The sequence below is a fragment of the Trichechus manatus genome, unplaced genomic scaffold (genome assembly GCF_000243295.1).
Source record: "Trichechus manatus latirostris isolate Lorelei unplaced genomic scaffold, TriManLat1.0 scaffold00005, whole genome shotgun sequence".
NCBI classification, from domain to species: Eukaryota; Metazoa; Chordata; class Mammalia; order Sirenia; family Trichechidae; genus Trichechus; species Trichechus manatus.
The window spans coordinates 18,781,579-18,800,228 of record NW_004443941.1 but is presented as its reverse complement, the minus strand read 5'-3'; the positions used below and the strand labels follow the sequence as shown (position 1 = coordinate 18,800,228).

Sequence of the window (18,650 nt, the reverse complement as noted above, 5' to 3'; positions counted from 1 at the left end):
CAGAATTGACTCAACAGTAACCAACAACAACATTTTGTTGTCATGCCTCTTTAGCCTTCTTTAACATAATGGATGTAATATGGCTTACTCTATTTGCACTACCTCCCAGTTGTTTAATTAATATAATTACTGTGACATTAATCGCTGCCCAATTATATGTGACTCACTCATTAGGAAGATGACTCAGGTTTTTCACTGCTAAAGTGAACTCTCTCAATTTAAAATTACCAGTACAATTCAGCCTAGTGTTATTTCCCATACATCTAGGTGCTACTGTAAACCCACTTGCCATTGAGTCAATTCTGACTCATAGTGACCCTAAAGGACAGGGTTTCCAAGGCTGTATCTTTATGGAAGCAGACTGCCACATCTTTCTCCAGCAGAGCAGCTGGTGGGTTCGAACTGCTACCCTTTCAGTTAGCAGCAAAGCACTTCACCACCACGGCACCAGGACGCCTTCAATGCTACTTTAAGTACATTAAATGTACAGAGAACTTTTTCTTAAATAGATAATTGATCACTCACACGTACAAACTTATTTTGTAACTTCAGTTGAGGTACCATCAGAAGTGCCTAAAGCTGACAGACACCCTGCAGTTGTTTCCTGTGGCTGTGTAACAAACTACCACAAACTTAGTGGCTTAAAATCACAGTCACTGATTCTCTGATTCTCTGTGAGTTCTGGAGGCCAGAAGTCTGAAATCAAGGTATTGGCAGGGCCACACTCACTCCAGAGGCTCTAGGAAAGAATCCATTCCTTGCCTCTTTCAAGGAACGGTAGTTGCTAGCATTCTTTCACTTGTGGCCACATCTCTCCAATCCCTGCCTCTGTGGTCATACTGCCTTTTCCTCTTCTGTGTGTTAAATTTCCCTCTGTCTCTCTCTGTCTCTCTCTTACAAGGATACTTGTGACTGCATTTAGGGCCTACCTGGATAATCCAGGAGTATCTCCTCACCTCAAAATCCTGAACTTAATCACAGCTATAAAGACCTTTTTTCCAAATAAGGTCACATTCACAGGTTTAAGGGATCTGACATGGGTATCTTTTGGAGGGGCCATTTTCCGCCAGCCACACCCTCCTTAATCAAGTGATCAAACTTTTCATCATGAGTAACAGGACAAGCTGACATCATGTACCTCCTGATGTGATACCCTGAGAAGAACATCACATCACCTATACAATACTCCTGCCAAAACTGCACAACCTGAATCAAATCACATGGAAACAATCAGGTAAACCCAAACTGAGAGACATTCTTCCAAAATGTCAAAGTCATGGAAGACAAAGGCAGGCTAAGAAACTACTCCAGATGAAAGGAGGCTAAGTAGGCATAGCAACAAAATGCAACATGGATCCTGCATTGGATCACGGAAAAAATATATTTTTTGCTATAAAGGGTCATGGAAAAAATATATTTTTTGCTATATTGGAACAACTGGCAAAATTTGAGTATGAACTGTATGAACTGTTTATTAGATAACATTAAATTTCTTAAATTTGATCATTGTGCTGTGGTTACATAATTAACGAGCGAGAGATAAAGCAAATGTGCAAAATACTAACAGCTGATGGATCTAGGTGTACAGCTGTTTCCTGAACTATTCTTGGTACTTTGCTGTTGGGCTAGACCTTTTGCAAAGTAAAAAGTAAAAACTTGCAAAACTTTTTTTTCCTCAAATGAAGCAAGCCTGTATTTACAGCGACTAATTGCCCCCTCCCCCAAGCCAAAAACTTAGACTTTGCCTAAAAATTTAAACTAAAAAGGAACCAACTACAGTGGAAAACATTCTGGCCCTCTGTCCATTCCCTCTAAAAGAGCAACCGAGCGGGATATTTTCCTGTTTGACCACAGTCACGATGAGTGAGCAAAACAAGAAATCCACGTTAACACACACACACTCACGTACAGGGATAAAAAGGATCGCTTCTTGCCAAAAAGGGAAAGAAAAAAAAAGTAAAAGAGGGAAGTTAAATGTTCATCCCCTTGGGTACCCCACAGAAGGAAAAACAAAGAGTGCCATTAAACCAGAATGCCTGGAAATGACAGCCTCATACTGTCTTTCTGAAACCAAACTGAGGCTTATGAAACAGATAGCATATAAGGAAAACCACATATTAACTGCAGAGACTCACTGGGGAATGTTACACATAACAGACTATTATTATTTTAATTTTTAAAACTTAAAGAACAGATTGGGCGCTATCTTAAAATAGCAGCAAACACATGAAAGCAAGAATTCTTCCCGTAAAAAGCATAGTCCATGAAAACTATAGTTTGGGGCTGGCAAATAATGATTACTGATAAGTTTTTCTCCTTTATATCCCTTACTGGCAAATTTAATTACGCCCAAATAAGGATTATACAGTGAGGATAAAACCTCCCATAAGAATCTAAACAAAAGACAACAAAACTGAAACTGCAAGGAAAGGAAAATATTGAAAAATTACATGTTTTCAAAGGAAAAAGAATACTCTCATCAAACATTACTAAAAACTTACCTTCTTGGACAGGAAAAACTTCAGCTATTGAGCCTAAAATAGTTAAGGCTGAAAATCTAGTTGGATAGGAAGACCCAGGAAATAATGCTTCAAAAAGACTGTTGCAAATTGATGACATGAAATTCTAAAAAAAAAAAATTACAGTAAATATAATAAACTCACAATAGGTTATCTTCAAAGTATCACCTTTAAGAGTGGGTTTTGTTTTTGTTTTTTAATAAGACAGCAAAGTTTTTTGTTTTTGTTTTTTTTAACAACACTGGTTGTTTGCATTGCTTGATAATCCAGCTTGACACCCTTGACTGTGCGCTATACCATGACTTTCCTGAACTCTATCTTTGTACGGTCAACAAGGAGTACAATTCCTATTACAGTCCACACAAGAAGAGACACATTTTCGGTAAAAGCAAGATCTGTCAGCCCTAACTTATGTCACGGCTCTATGAATACCGATTTTCCTCACCAGAGTTGAAGCTAATCTCCATCCAGGCAGCAAAGGTATGTACACTTTTTAAAGTTTTAAGATGATTGAAGAAGTATCCAATATATACTGCCTGATAAATTTAGCTTTAATAACATAATTCCTACCAAGATCCAACTATTCCACTGCCTACTACCTGCCCCTTTAGAACTCCTACTCTAGCATGCTGCTTATACAAATGATTACAAAATGAAAACTTTTAATGAAATGTAATTTAGAGGGGGGAGAAAAGCATATACCACAGGCAGCCCTAATCCCAACCGCCTCTAGATGGGTTCCTTGCATCCAGATCTCTGGGCAAGGACATGCAAACTACGTGATTTATCCTTCAGTCCCTCACAAGTTCTAAGAGTTTATGAGTTTATTAATCTATTGGGTTTCAAACAAATGGTGTAATTATTGAAAAGTGTTCTAGTTAAACTAGCTTTAATTATAAATGAATAAAACAGCATTTATATTAAATCAAAGAGCAACAAGTTCATCCTTTAAGAATTATCTTATGCTAACTGTATTGTTATTTATATTTTTAAATTATACAGGCAGTCCTTGGATCATGAACAAGTTTCATTCCTAAGTCTAATTTGTACATATGTCAGAACAGTTAGGTACGGTTCATATCCAACGTCAGTCAAATGTTTGTCTTAGTATATAGTATACAGTGTACCTTCCTATGCATAAAAAACATTAAATACTTCCAGATACACGAAAATTTCTTTAACATACTAATAGTAATAATAATGTTTTGATGCATGTTGCAAAGTAGCGCTCGTTTGTTATTCTGAATCATTGTATGTACCTGGAATTTTAAATATAACAGGCTTTATGGGGGTTGGTTCATAACTATGGTTTGTAGCTAAGTCGAACATTCGTAATCAAGGGACTGCCTGTAGTTATGTGACCACACTGCAGGCAGGGACCACAGTTTATACACTTGGATCCCTCATCCTAAGCACCATGTCCTACCCACACAACACATTCAATATATGCTCTGGTCACTTTTAATAGCTTCCTTGAGGCTTCCAAACAACATGGCCTAGCCTTCAGAACTCTCCTACCCATTCCCAACTTGATTTTCTGTCCTGATCTCCCATGACTCATCACCTCCATTCCCCCAAGTATCTTACATGTCATTCACACCAGTGAACTCACCATTCCAAATTTTCCTTGCACTTTCTTACCTCTAAGGCTTCGTTTAAACTCATAGTAGAGGAAAAAATTACTTGGATTTTGGAGTGAAGAGCAGAAGTGGATTTGACTCCAACCTCTATTCTCACTTAGTAGCTAGTGACCTTGGGCAGGTTACTCAACTTTTCTAAGCTTCAGTTTTCCAATTGTTAAGCAAAGATAATAATGCCTACCTCACAGCTTTGTTACTAAATATTAAATGACAACATGGATATAAAGCATTTTGTAAATTTAAAAGTACTCTAATTATTAATATTAGTCATTTAGGTATGAAATAAGGAGCCCGGGTGGCTCAGTGGTTAAAGCACTCAGCTGCTAACCAAAAAGTCAGTGGTTTGAACCCACCAGCCACTGTGAGAGAAAGATGTGGCAGTCTGCTGGCAGTCTGCTTGCGTAAAGATTCACAGCCTTGGAAACACTATGGGGCAGTTCTAGTCTCTCCTATAGGGTCACTATGAGTCAGAATCCACTTGATGGCAATGGGGTAAGTATGAAATAAACTCCTTCACTAGACTAGATAAACATCATTTCCAACTAATCACCTTCTCTTCTCCCCCAGCACTTGGTCCGTTGATAGGCACTGAGCCTACCACACAGTATGCATGGCACCACTGTTACAATGATGACAACGATGATACAATGCCAAGGCTGCAACCACCAAAAACCACAGGAGACTACAAGTTGGGAGAAAATATCAAAAACCATTGATATCATAAAACTGACTCAGACCAAGACTCAAAGACTAACTTTCAAAAAGTAGATACTCACAAGCAAAACTGAGAAATCAGGGTAACACCTGTGCAAAAGCAAAGGTGAGAAGGCAGGAAGGGACAAACAAACTGGACGAATGTATGTGGGGAACCCAGGGTAGAAAGGGAAAGGGGGAAGAGTGATGACACATTGCGAGGATTGCTACCAATGTTTACAAAACAATTCACGTATAAATTTTTGAAAGAGAAACTAATTTGTGCTGTGAACTTTCACCTAAAGCACAATAAAATTAAAAAAAAAAAAAAAACCTGAGAAATCATATATACAGTCACGTGCCACATGACATCTGTTCAGGCTACCTCCGACTGTATATACACTCATTGTCCAATAAGCTTATACAGGCAGTCCAATTTATGTATCAAGCTGTAGTTATGAAATAACCCCCATAAAGCCTATTATATTAAAAATTTGAGGTATATACAATGGTTCATGATAATATCAAAACATTATCATTATCATTACTATATTATGTTAAAGATGTTTTAGTGTATCTGGAAATGTTTCTTTAATGTTTTTTATGCACAGAAAGCCACACTATATACTATAAACTAAGACAAATATTTGACTAAATGACATTAAATACAAACCACACCTAAATGTTCCAACTTACGTACAAATTCAACTTAAAGACAGATTTAGGAATGAAACTTGTTTGTAATTTGAGGACTGCCTGTATATATAATATGGTGCTCATGCAACATCCAAATCACATAATGTCCTATTTCACAGAATGTATCATGGACGCTAAGCAATGCATGACTCTCCTTGAAAATTCAGAACCTGCAACCACAATATAGGTTTTGTGTTTCTAAGTACCTAACTCAGATTTCATAACTTTCACCTTACCCCTTGCAAAAAGAAGCAGATGTGTTTTCTTAAATCTAGCAATGATCAAAAAGAAGCTAAAAAATAACTGCCATTTTTAGAGTGACTTACAGTTTATAAAGAGCTATCTCCCTTAATCCTCAAAAGCAACCTTCTGAGGGAGGTTACTAATCCCACTGTACAGTTAAGGAATCCCATGAAGTCAGTCAATTAATAAGTGGCAGAACTGGGACCTCAACCTATGTCATTAAGTTCAGGTTGTGACTTTCTAATCTTCACCGTGGGATTTTTTCAAAGGTGAAGCTGACTTCAGCCTCTGTACAGGAAGATTCTTCTTTAGATGATTTTTTGCCTTTTAAGTACAAAATTGAAAACCAAGCCATCCATACTAATGTTTAGAGTAGGCAATGGATATGTCATGGCTCGAAATGTATCATTAATTTTTTATACCTGTTTCCTTAAATGAGATAAAGTATATAAGCACCATTCTCTCTGGACCTTGGGAGAAAATAAGGGTCTGCTTGTAAAAGGCTAAATTTGGGGTGGGGTTCTTACTCAGTGAAAAACTCGTTCTGTTCTGATGGGTAGAAATGAAGGGGAATGACTGTCAGGATAAGCTCTGGTACAGACTGGAGCTGCTGTACCTGGGGTTCCATCTAAACCATTAACACAGTGCTCCGAAACCCAGCGCTACTCTTCAAGCTCATCCCAAAACAGGAGAGACAGGAACCTCCAAAACTGGTCCACAGGCCAAGAGTCACTGACATTAAGCAACTGTAAGTCAATGAGTCAAAGGAGAAGCAGGCCCAGACCCAGCGGTCTTCTACCATGGGGTAACGTAGGGGAGTTTAGGGTCAGGCGATCACCTTTTTTATTTTAAAAGTACTAAATTCATCCAGCCCCTAAACTGTAAATTATTGAGATTAGCCCATTAAAGGCATGCTGTGACAGACCAGAAATCCCGCTCTGGTTCCACAACCCCAGGCCACCACAAGAGAGGTACCAAAGCACCAGAAGGAACATGGAAAACCCAGACTGAAGGAAAAAAGAACATCATTGACGAAGAGACTTCCATTTCGTTTTCTTTAATGTTTGTTTATAATTGTTTTAGGTTTCTTAAAAATCTGTATGTCTAGAAATATACCACCTACCTTGTATTGCTGTAAAGAAACAGAAGGATGCTGTTTGGGTAACTCATTCTCTGGTTCATGTTTGGACATACTTTGTTCCAATTTATAAAGAACCTGAGAACTTTCCTGTATCCTACAAAACAACTTTTGAGAAAAAGAAAAATGAAGCATATGTGAGCCACATTAAACTTAAAACAGTAGCCTAAAAGGCAAAGGAAGTTTAAAACTTCAAGCAAGGAGAGTACTTGTTTTTAAACCCTTAAAATTTTGCAGTGTTTCGTTTTGAGAGAATATTAACATTGTATATTTAAAACCAAAAACCACATATTACTGCAAACCAGAATATACAGTCATTATACCACATAGTTTTCCTATTTCCTTTAAATTGGCATGAACCTAAAGATGATACACTCATCTCTATACCAATTCTTCACCCATAAATGTGTGATAATTCAGCTTGGATTATTCAATAATGACTGTTTCGTGAGGCACTTAAAGAAAGTAGAAAAATGCAAAAGGGCTTCCTTCCTCGTTACCAAAATTTTCTTAAACCACCTTACACCCCGAGAACTCTAGCACTAGATTTTTTCCTTTCAAAAAAAGAGCATGAGGTTCATTTAGTTCACCACGATGGAAGGACTCTTCACACTGGATTTTAATCCCAAATCTAATCACTATGGAATTACAGAACAACAGGTCACAGAAGGGCCATATGAAGAGATGTGGTGGTCCAATCCCATGGCCATTTCCGCTATCCCAAAAACTAGGCTCTTAAAGAAATTATTTTCAGAGCAGAATTCACCACTTTCCTAAGGATTCAATAATCATTCCTATACTTTCTGATGGGAAATTCTACCTTTTTAAGAAGAGAACAAATCTGTTGTCGCACTCCTGGAGACTGGTTGTTAAGATTGTACGTTATAAAGAACTGAATCAGCTGCATTTCTTCTGTGGAAACAATTTCTGTGCTTCGATTACTTTCACAAAGCAAGCCTAATGTATCTATCCGTACCTAAAATACACCAAGCAATAAAATGTTAATTTTCCACTGAAATAAGTGAAGTCTAAACCACCTGAAATACTCAATTATTTACACAGGCTGCCAAGGGTTGGGGGAGGATTAAACCTCAATTCACCAGTATGTGCATCAGAAAGGTTCTCTAACCCCAAAGATCCTGTGGTTATTTCCTATAAAATTATTTTATTAAATGTCTAAATTGGATATTGATAAAAGGCAACAATCTTAAAGATTCTTATTCCACGGTCATGCTCAGCTTCATTTCTTTTTCTCTTTTTGTCTCAGCAACCACTTTACCCCAGGACCTCATCCCCTCACTCTTGCATTACCACCATGCACTTCTAACTGCTCTCCTGGCTTCTCGGTACTCCCACTCTGATCCTTGCTAAAGACACAGTGGCTCTGGTTCCCAGTTACCAATGGAATGAAATCTGACATCTTCAGCCCAGCACTGCAGCCTTCCAGAAACTGGGCACTCCTCCACTCCTGTTAACACAACGTCCTTAATCATCCTCCAGGCCTTGTTAATTTGCGTCCTTCCACTAGGCGGGCTGTTTCAACGTTTCCTCTCCTCTACGTAATCACATCTATCTAACTTTCCTAGTCAATCTCAACCTACTCTCATCAAGCTCTTCTTCCGAGCCTCCCAAGTCCCTCTACATATATGCCCGGGCACACCTGCCCAAGGTGGTGTCATGCAGGTTTTCTTATCCCCTCAACTAAACTGTAAGTAGCCTGAGTGTGGGGTCTATACCTTTCACTTCCTAATCATCCTCTTCAAAGTGTCCCCCGCCAAAGAAACAAACAAACAAACCCATTGTCATTGAGTCGATTCCAGCCAATAGCAACCCTATAGGACAGAGTAGAACTGCCCCATAGGATTTCCAAGGAGCAGCTGCTGGATTTGAACTGCCGACCTTTTGATTAGCAGCCAAGATCTTAACGACTGCACCACCAGGGCTCCTCTTCAAAGACCCCCTAAAACAGTGCTAAGCACAATGCAGTGGCTTCTATATTACACTGCTAAATGAATGAATGAATCAAGGTACTACTGAATATACAAATTCCCAGTTATTGTGTTTACTTACCTGGCAGTGCTGATGAACTAAGCCCTGCTTTATTCTTGCACTGGACACAAGGCTTCCCCAGGTATCAGTTGCAGACTGGAGATGCCCGTGAGCTCTAGCTGTTCGCAGACATGCCATCAAAGCTCCCAGAGCTCCTCTGCTATTACAAGACCCTAAAGATGGAAAAGATCTGTCTTGTCCAAAAAGTGCAATAACAAAGACCATCACTGTGCTACGCAATGGCTGCGACCACTTTCAGGAGCCACATCTTCACGTTTCTACTTAACATTATATTTCAAGAAAAAAACTCACATTTTAAACTAAATTTTAACATGAATTCAAGTACCTATTATAAAATAAACATTATTTTAAATGATCTAACAGTTCCTATGTCAATCATTTCAAACAAGCATAATCTTTTTATTGTTAAAGACATCATAATTTATTTGTTAACATCTTTACTTTGTCCTCCATACTTAGAAAATAAATCAAGAAAAACATCAGTGGAGAAATATTAAAATCAATAAAAAGACTAAAATGGCTTTCAGCCAGAAATAGAAGAAACACTTCTGTGGCAAAAGACCAGTACTTCTCTGAAAACCAGCATTGAACCTCCCCGCATACTTTGGAGTTACTGTTTCTTACTAGTAAAGAAGACGAAAGGAGGATTCGGTGATTTCCACTGTCCTGAGGAATAAGTTGGAATTGACTCGACGGCGATGGGTTTTGAGGAATAATCATCTTTACCTGATGAACCTGACGCTTTGAAAGGCCAGGACATCAGCCACCACTACGGGGATACGAGATCTGCTCACAGAGCACCTTCATATAAAAACAAGGTGGCCTTACTTCAGAATAGGAGCCCTGGTGGCGCAGTGGTTAAAGCATTCAGCTGCTAACCAAAAGGTCAGCGGTCTGAACCCACCAACTGCTCTGCGGAAGAAAGAAGTGGCAGTCTGCTTCCATAAAGATTACAGCCTTGGAAACCTTATGGGGCAGTTCTACTCTGTCCTATAGGGTCACTATGAGTCGGAATCAACTTAACTGCAACGAGTTTATTTTTTTATTTTCCGAATGGATTTACAAATCCTGAATTTTAGAAGACTTCTCAAAAAGCCAAGAACAACCACTGTTAAAAATTACAACTATTGGCACATTTTTGTGTATGGGAATCAAATTCTCCAGATACCTCGTTACTCTTTGAAATATGAAGACTTTAATTATTTTCACCGGAAATATGTCTTCAAATGGGCTATAGACTACTGTATTCCTGCTTTGTTATACAAACATGATAATTTTAAGATTTCCAGTGGTAAGTCAGGATCATCACTTTACACAGTAATTATTGAATTGTGCTTTAATGCAGTGATTCTTTCAAGATCACTGGGTTTCAAACATAATGTTTGCTCCAATACTAAATGATTAGATGGTGTTTCTTGAGGTCAGTGTCTCTAAATTGTGTTTTTTCCCTAGAGAGAAAAACCTACTACTGCCACTTTGCCTGTCCTTAGCCTTGCCCAACATGATTTTTCATTACTCTTTCAATCATTTGAAAAGGGAAATTATGTAAAATGCAAACTTTTACTCCAGTCTGTCAACAAAATGTAACAAATAAGAACCTAGTAAAATGAATTAAAACCTAGTAATAAAGAAAACCTTACTATGTAAGATCAAATTGACAACAGTAACTCAAAAGGTTTGATGGGAAGCCTGGGGGCAGTGAGTTGAAGACAATGATGATGGAATAATTTGGAAAAGGATAGTGAGAATAGCAGCACAACTGGAAGAATGTAATCGATGTCACTGAATTCTACATGTACGAACTTTTGAAATGGTGTGTCTTTGGCTATGTACATTTTCATCAAAAAAGAAAAAAGGTCCTCCAAGATCGAGAACGCAGAGTGTTGACATGTGGGTTTGTTAACCAATGTCATAAAACAATATGCGTACTGACTGTGTAATGAGAAACTATTTGTTCTGTAAACCTTCACCTAAAGTACAATAAAAAAAAAATCAAAAAAAAAAAGAAAACTTTACAATCAAACTGGAATCACTGCTTAGCTTATAGAAATTACTTCTGCTAAAAAAACCCTATTCAGTTATGTACAGGAACAATTGTTTCAATTTTCAATCTCCATCGTTAATATACTCCTTCTTACTTATAAAAGTGGTTAATATTTAAACTTGAATATGGTCAACATCTACCCAAAACCAAAAAACCAAACCCGCTGTTGTCGAGTCAATTCCAACTCACAGCGACCCTACTGGACAGAGCACAACTGCCCCATAGGGTGTCCAAGGAGTGGCTAGTGGATTTGAACTGCCGACCTTTTGGTTAACAGCCGAGCTCTTAACCACTGCACCACCAGGGCTCCCAATATCCACCTAGGCACCCACGTTTATACATCATAAATAGAAATTACTAAAACAAAAATTTATTTTCTTACCAGTTTTAGCATCAGCAGAAGTCTGAAGAATCTTTACCATGTAGCTTAAGCTTTCAGGACTGCAATTTAATAATTTTGGCAAGTAATGATCAATCACATTAGATTTTTGATCTAGGTTTCCTTCACATAGTATAAAAAGCAGAGGAGAAATCCAAGTCTCATGCAACTGGTCAATCCAAGTACTGTCAACAGCCTGGGATTTCAAATGAGTCTTATGATTTTTAAACATTGTTTCCAAGAGGTCACTTGCATAAGGAACCAATGACTGCTCCCCCATCACTTCTAATATCTGAGATGGAATAGTTTTATCTACTGTCAAAATATGCTCAATTCCTGTACACTCGACCAAACAACCAAGGCATGTGTACTTTCCTTTAACGTGCCATTCCAGTTGCAGAAGACTCACAGTTAGTTCCCAAAAGAAACGATCGGTGACCAAATCTGCCCTTTCTATAGTGAGCCGGTGCATTTGGAGCAGATTTTTGAATATGATTTTGGTTTGGTGTCTCAATGCATCCAATGGATGTTCCCAGTGGGTATAGACGTATTCCAAAAGTCTCTCAGCTATGCTTGAATTCCCATTCAGACTGTTCTTTAGGCTGGGAGAACTTGATTCAAGGACACAGACTGCTGAACTGGTCCAAGATGCCAAGATTCTAGACAGAAACATTTCTAGAGTTGATTCCTTGATCCTAAAAAAAAAAAAAAAAGTCACATTATTGTAAACTGACCAGTAAAAGAAATTTGATTTTACAATTATTTAGATTTTAAAAACATAAACCATAAAGAATAATCAGAAAATCCAATCATTGTAAAATTTACAACAGTAAAAAATTACATGTAAGGATAAAATATATGTCAAATTTATATATGAATCTTTTCACCTTATAAAAGCTAGCCCAAAAAGGAGCACAAGGAAACTTTGGGGGGGTGATGGAAATGTACATTATCATGATTGTGATGACAGTTTCATGGGTGTTTTAAAATATAATGAGGCAAAAGAACAAAAAGCAAGAACACAATAACCAAAAGGTGGAAACAGCCTAAATGTCCATTAGCAAATGAATGGATAAACCAAATGTGGTATATACACTTGTTGGTGTTGTTAGGTACCATCGAGTTGGTCCTGACTCATAGCAACCTTCTGTACAACAGAACAAAATACCGCTTGATCCTGCACCAGCCTCACAATCGTTGCTAAGTTAGAGTCCACTGTTGCAGTCACCGTGTCAATTCATCTCATTGAAGGTCTTTCTCTTTTCCATCGAGCCTCTGTTTTACCAAGCATGATGTCCTTCTCCAGGGACATGTCCAAAGTACATGAGACAAAGTCTCGCCACCCTCCCTTCTAAGCAGCATTCTGGCTGTACTTTTTCCAAGACAGATTTGTTCATTCTTCTGGCATATTCAATGGTATATTCAGTATTCTCTGATGATGAACTATTACTCATCCATAAAGAGAAATGAAGGCCTTGTACATGCTACAACATGGATGAACCTTGAAAACATTATGCTTAGTGAAATGTCAGTCACAAGGGCACAAATACCGTAAGATTCCACTTACATGAAATATCTAAAATAGGTAAGTGTATAAAGATTAAAGTTTATTAGTGGTTACCAGGGACAGGTGGGAGGGAGAGGGAAAGGAAGACACAATACTTGGGAGACACTGAGCTTCAGGTTAAGGGTGATGGAAAAATTTGGGAATGGTGATGGCTGAACATCATGATGAACATATTTAATGTCACTGAACTGTAAATGTGAAAGTTGTTGAAATGGCAAATGTTTTATTACCTACATATTTTCCACAATTAAAAAAAAAAAAAAAAAAACCATAATGAGGGCCCAGGGTTGGGGGCGGTTAGGAAGAAATGAGGAGACTGCTAATGGGTATGAGGTTTTTTCTGGGGTGGGGGAGGGGGTGACAAAAATGTTCTAAAATTAATTGTGAATACAGTAGAAGACCACTGAATTGCACATTTTAAATGGGTGAATTGTATAGCACGTGAATTATATCTCAATAAAACTGTTACTAAAAACATAATAACTATAAAATTCTTTTTAAAATATGCATAATTTTTAAACATATATAAACTAAACAACACGTAAAAAACTTATTTTAGAACATTGTAGTTTTCCTTCTTTATCCACATGCTCATTACTATCAAGCTATATCTATGGTTTGACATTTTAAGCACATAATCACTTTCAGCCAGTATGGCAAAAACACCAAAAATATAGAAATACATTCAAGTGAAGTCAGAAGACCTGGTTATTGCTCTGGTTTGGGTTCTTATTAGCAATATGCTCTTAGGTAAGCATTTACTTTTCTTAGCCTCACTTTACCAATTCAACAAAATACGATTTCCTGTCTATCAGACGTGAGGATCAAACTGGATCACCAATGCTGCCGTTCTTCATAAGCTCTAAAGCATATACACAAAAATTTTTTATAGTTTTGAAAAATGCCAGCATAGGGACTGAGTGTTAAAATTAATTTCAGAAATGTTCATTACAGGTTAATCTACACCAATAATTCTTATAACTCTTTCTCTCCCATCATCATCCCATCTCCTCTTGTTCTACTTCCACACCCACTTCAGTCCTACACGTATATCATCGTTAACTTAGGATTTATCCTGACCACTTTCCACAGAATTACTAAATATGCTGGTTCTGTGGCCATCTATTAAATGCTTCCAATTATGTTTTACAAGCAAAATGAAACTCAAAATGAAATGTGAGCCAGCATCATCAAAACTCACCGTGAACTCAAGGAGAAAAGAACGTGTACAGTATCTAAGAGCAGGGCCTCCCCACACGGGCCCATGCTCCCATTCTGCCAGTCCAACATGGCAAGTGTCCCCTGACACAGGAATAAGAGAGCCGACTCAGGGATCTCAGCGCAACAGAGATTCCTACAGCTGCTCATAAACCACTCAGGGATGCTGACGCAGTCCACTGAACGCAGAAGCAAACTGCTAATCTGGAAACACAACAGGGTTAACACACAGAAAGTCTCTAATACTCTAAAATATGAATCCAAAAATCTCTTTTCCCTAAAACATCCCAAGAAAAATAACTGAAACTAAAGGTTTAAAAAAATAATTAAAATAAATGAAATAAAGCCACAAGCATTAAGATTATCTTAAAATTAAAAAAAAACACTATGTATATGAATTATTTTGTTGCTATGAGTATACCAGTAGATCAGAACACAGCGCCACCTGCAGGTGGGTGAGCTTAACTAAAGCTTTTTAATGGTGATATGAAAAATAAAAATTTTTAAACTTTATCCAATGATAATTACTTCATGTGATGTCATATAACAGTGCATGTACATTTTGCATAAAATAAAATAATTTTCTATATAATACAGTAAGGGGGAAAAATCTGCTAGTAGTAAATACAGGAACTGTGGTCTAAATCATCAAATTATATTTTCCATATGGATCAAATTCACTGAATAACTGACTCTAATATCCTTCCTGTCTAAGATACATAACTTAGGTTTTTTAATAGAAAAAATTTATCAAGAAGTTATTATTGCATATGTGTCTATATATTAATCTCTGCATAATTTTAATATTACAACGTGCCTCATGATATGACAAGAGATTGGACTGAACAAATATCATCAGAAAAAACTGGAAGGATATACACCAAAAATGCTGATGGTGGTTATCTTTGTGAGATGGATTTCCAGCTGACTGTTACTGTCTTCTTTTTCTTTATCTGAATTTTCAGAATTGTCAATGATAAACATATATTCTTATTATAGAAAAAGGTCATTAAAAAAATTCAGACTACGCAAAAAATAAACAAATTTTACTTTTATTCATATTATATTTTTAAAAGATATGTTTAAGTCACTAAAGTACAATTCTAAAAAGGAGATGCACTTACCAAACCAGGGATCTTTTCAGGTGGATCAAACATAATCTTAATAAAGAGAATAATAGCTAATCCAGATGTGCTCTGAATTGTCTGTAAGAGGTCATCTATTTGGCAAAAAAGCAGAAAACATGCATGAAATGACAATGGATATGCTGGTTCAGTGGAGAGTAGGTGCTGTGGGGTCAAACAGTCCTGGGAGCAAATTCTAGCTTGGCCATTACTTCCTAGGTGAGAATGCCTTGGGCAAGTTAATTAACCTCCCTGGAAGTTAGCTTTCCCTTTTATAAAAAACCCACTGCCCTCGAGTTGATTCCCACTCGTAGCAGTCCTGTAGGACATAGCAGAACTGCCCCATAGGGTTTCCAAGGCTGTAATCTTTACAGAAGCAGACTGCCACATCTTTCTCCCTAGGAGCGGCTGGTGGGTTTGAACCGCTGACCTATGGGTTAGCAGTTGAGCATTTAACCTCTGTACCACCTTTCATAAAATGGGAGGGAAAAAAAACCCAATTCCTATCAAACACAAGTGCTGTAAGGTTTATATGAATAATAAGCATAAAGGCTTTTATGCCCAGCACATAGGTACTCAATAAATGCGGATTCCTTCCTCTCTCCTCTAACATCCACGCGTTCTTCCTCTCCACTGACCGCTCCCAGTACACCCAGCAACAATACCCTACCACCTGCCTCAGCCCCTTCACCAATGACAGCATATCCCAACTCCCACATAGATATACTTTTTCTTAAAGGGGTTTTGGGGCTTGTGAAGAGTCTACATCAATGCTAATTATAAACTATGCTCTCATCAGCACTGTCCCCAACGCAACCAAACAGTCTTGATTTGGTTATCTTCTCGTTTTATCTGTATTAGACTCTTATTTTGAGAAAATTATACAAAATAGTATGAACTGTTCAGTGTGGGGTAAGAAGGATGACAGTCACTATGAATTACCTACTAAATATCCATTCTGCCCTTGTCCTCGGTAACACAACTGCAACTTTGATTAGGGCAGCCATGTGCCCGGATAAAGGGTAAGAAAGGGGAGAAAAAGTAATTTAACCTTTTATGTAGATACTTATGTATCTATATTACGTGTTAGGGATGACTTTGTTTTGTTACTCTTCTTAGTCTAATATAAAACAGACACAGAAAATCACCCAAAACAAATATATAGCTTAATGAATTATTAGAAGGTATTCTTGTACCCACTACCCACGTGAAAAATAGAACTTGGCCACCCAGCCCTGAGGGCTCATCCATGTGCCATCACAAAAACAAACCTCTCCCTCCCATCTTGAGTAAGCATTATCCTGACTCTAATAATAATCATTTCCTTATATTTTTATATATGGAGCCCTGGTGGCACAGTGATTAAAGAACTTGCCTGTTAACCAAAAGGTCAGTGGTTTGAACCTACCAGCTGCTCCACAGAATAAAGATGTGGCAGTCTGCTTCTGTAAAGATTTACAGCCTTGGAAACCCTGTGGGGCAGTTCTACTCTGTCCTATAAGGTCGCAATGAGTTGGAATCAACTAGATAGCAATAGGTATATTTTTATACAGTTTTATCAACCAAATGTGCATACCTAGACATTATAGTCTTGCTCATTTTTTTTTTTTTTAATTTCATGTCTTCTAAGTCTCTTTTAATCTACAGGCACCCCCTCCTTCCTTTTCTTTTTTTACAATTTCTCTGCTGAAGAACCCTGGCCATTTGACCTGTAGTTTCTCATCATCTGAATGTTGCTGTTTGCTTACTCCTGCAGTGGTTCAACATGCTCCTCTGCCCTCTGTGGTTCCTACAAATTGGCAATTGGACCTAGAGACTGGATCAGTCTCAAGTTCCATCCTTTCAGTGATGTCAAGGCTCTAAGAATACACATGGTCTGGTAGTCTCTCTTTCATAATGTTAGCAGCTGTTAATGCTTAATGTCTATAACCATTCATTACAAGTTACAAAATGATGATTTTCTATCATTTCTTTTTCAGTTATTAGTTGGAATACTATTAAAAGAAACACTTCCCTCTCATCTACTATTTGGGTGCCCAGTGGTACAGTTCATATGGATAAAACAACATGTAAGATATGAAGAGGAATACTGACCAGTTCCACAATCAGTAACTATTGTAATTATCTGAAGATAACATCTCCTGCTAAAAAGAAATGTATGGGGTACATGAACCTTTCTAGAACTTCCCTCTGGATATGGTAATTTCCTTTGAAAATATTCCTTTTGCTATTGAAAGTCTGTTGCTTTTGAACACTAGATTGTTAGGTTTTGTGCTTTGCATACAATATATGTATAAATTTAACATTATCCCTTGCTGAATCACTACATTTGCAAGAAAAAAACATTAAAACTATATAATCCAGAACCATTCCCTTCTTTGGGGTTGGCAGGGAGGGAGGGGAAGTTCCACATCTCAGGTGACTATCGTGTATTTCATGCAATCATTAGAAAAAGCTGATTGACACACATTGTAATCCTCATCTGTTCGTTGCTACACTTACCATCACTTACAAAATTGGTGAAAATACTCAGCAAGCCACACATACTTTGCCATATCGGAGAACTGGAAGCCTTCCAAAGATTTCCCTGGAAACCTTGTACTTTCTGTACTAATGTCACTGAAACTCTAATGCCTACCAACAGGTCATTCATCAACTGTGTCTGAGCAATATGATTTCCAGTAAGTTTTCTACAAAGAAGAAAAGGCAGTATCACAAAAGGAAATTAAAATAAAAGTGTCACTATTTCACCCCTTTCCAAAATAAGCACATTCCTCAAAGTATCAAAATCAATTTTAGATTATAGTAGACATTCTTCCATGCCCACTTTCCAATATGTAGATAGTTATTGCAAACAGTCAACATTAACTTACCTCAACAATCCCCTTTCTCAGCCAGTGACTAACCTTATTTCCACTTTACAGAGTAAAGATAAAAAACCAAGAATGGATGACACAATTTACAAAGTTGATCACCCCTCCACCTTGATATGTTTTCTTCACTTGGCTTCCAAGATGCCAGATTCACCTAGATTTTCTTCTACTTCACTGTCTCTCCTTCTCAGACACCTTGGCTAGGTCTTCCTCCTCTCACTGGTGTTGAAAAGTCAGAGCTCTCCGGGGCTCAGGCCTTGGTCCTCTTCTTTTCTACACCTCCAGTCATCTTTCATCACCCCCTGGATGCTGACCGCATCTAGCTCATAAGCTGTGAATTATGATCTATATGCTGATAATTCCCAAACTTTTATCTCCAGCTCAAACTTTTATCTAATTCCGGACTCATATATCCAACCGCTTACTCGACATCTTCACTTGGATGT

The 18,650-nt window shown here is 37.7% G+C and overlaps 1 protein-coding gene and 1 long non-coding RNA gene across 2 annotated transcripts in view; one reads left to right on the top strand and one right to left on the bottom strand.

Annotated features, from left to right (window-relative positions):
- The window catches only part of THADA (THADA armadillo repeat containing), a 379,793-nt gene that overhangs the window by 347,929 nt on the left and 13,214 nt on the right, over positions 1–18,650 (bottom strand). The window contains exons 8-15 of the mRNA XM_023735532.1: positions 17,834–18,021; positions 15,332–15,426; positions 14,191–14,411; positions 11,426–12,117; positions 9,000–9,151; positions 7,750–7,905; positions 6,915–7,037; positions 2,502–2,625 (exon numbers count right to left, since the gene is read on the bottom strand). Of these exons, the coding sequence (XP_023591300.1) occupies positions 2,502–2,625; positions 6,915–7,037; positions 7,750–7,905; positions 9,000–9,151; positions 11,426–12,117; positions 14,191–14,411; positions 15,332–15,426; positions 17,834–18,021 (1,751 nt within the window). The remainder of the gene's footprint in view (positions 1–2,501; positions 2,626–6,914; positions 7,038–7,749; positions 7,906–8,999; positions 9,152–11,425; positions 12,118–14,190; positions 14,412–15,331; positions 15,427–17,833; positions 18,022–18,650) is intronic.
- Positions 2,663–17,746, top strand: LOC111821372 (uncharacterized). The gene is made up of 3 exons (XR_002824799.1): positions 2,663–2,999; positions 4,727–4,979; positions 17,311–17,746. It is a non-coding gene; the product is annotated as an uncharacterized LOC111821372 (long non-coding RNA).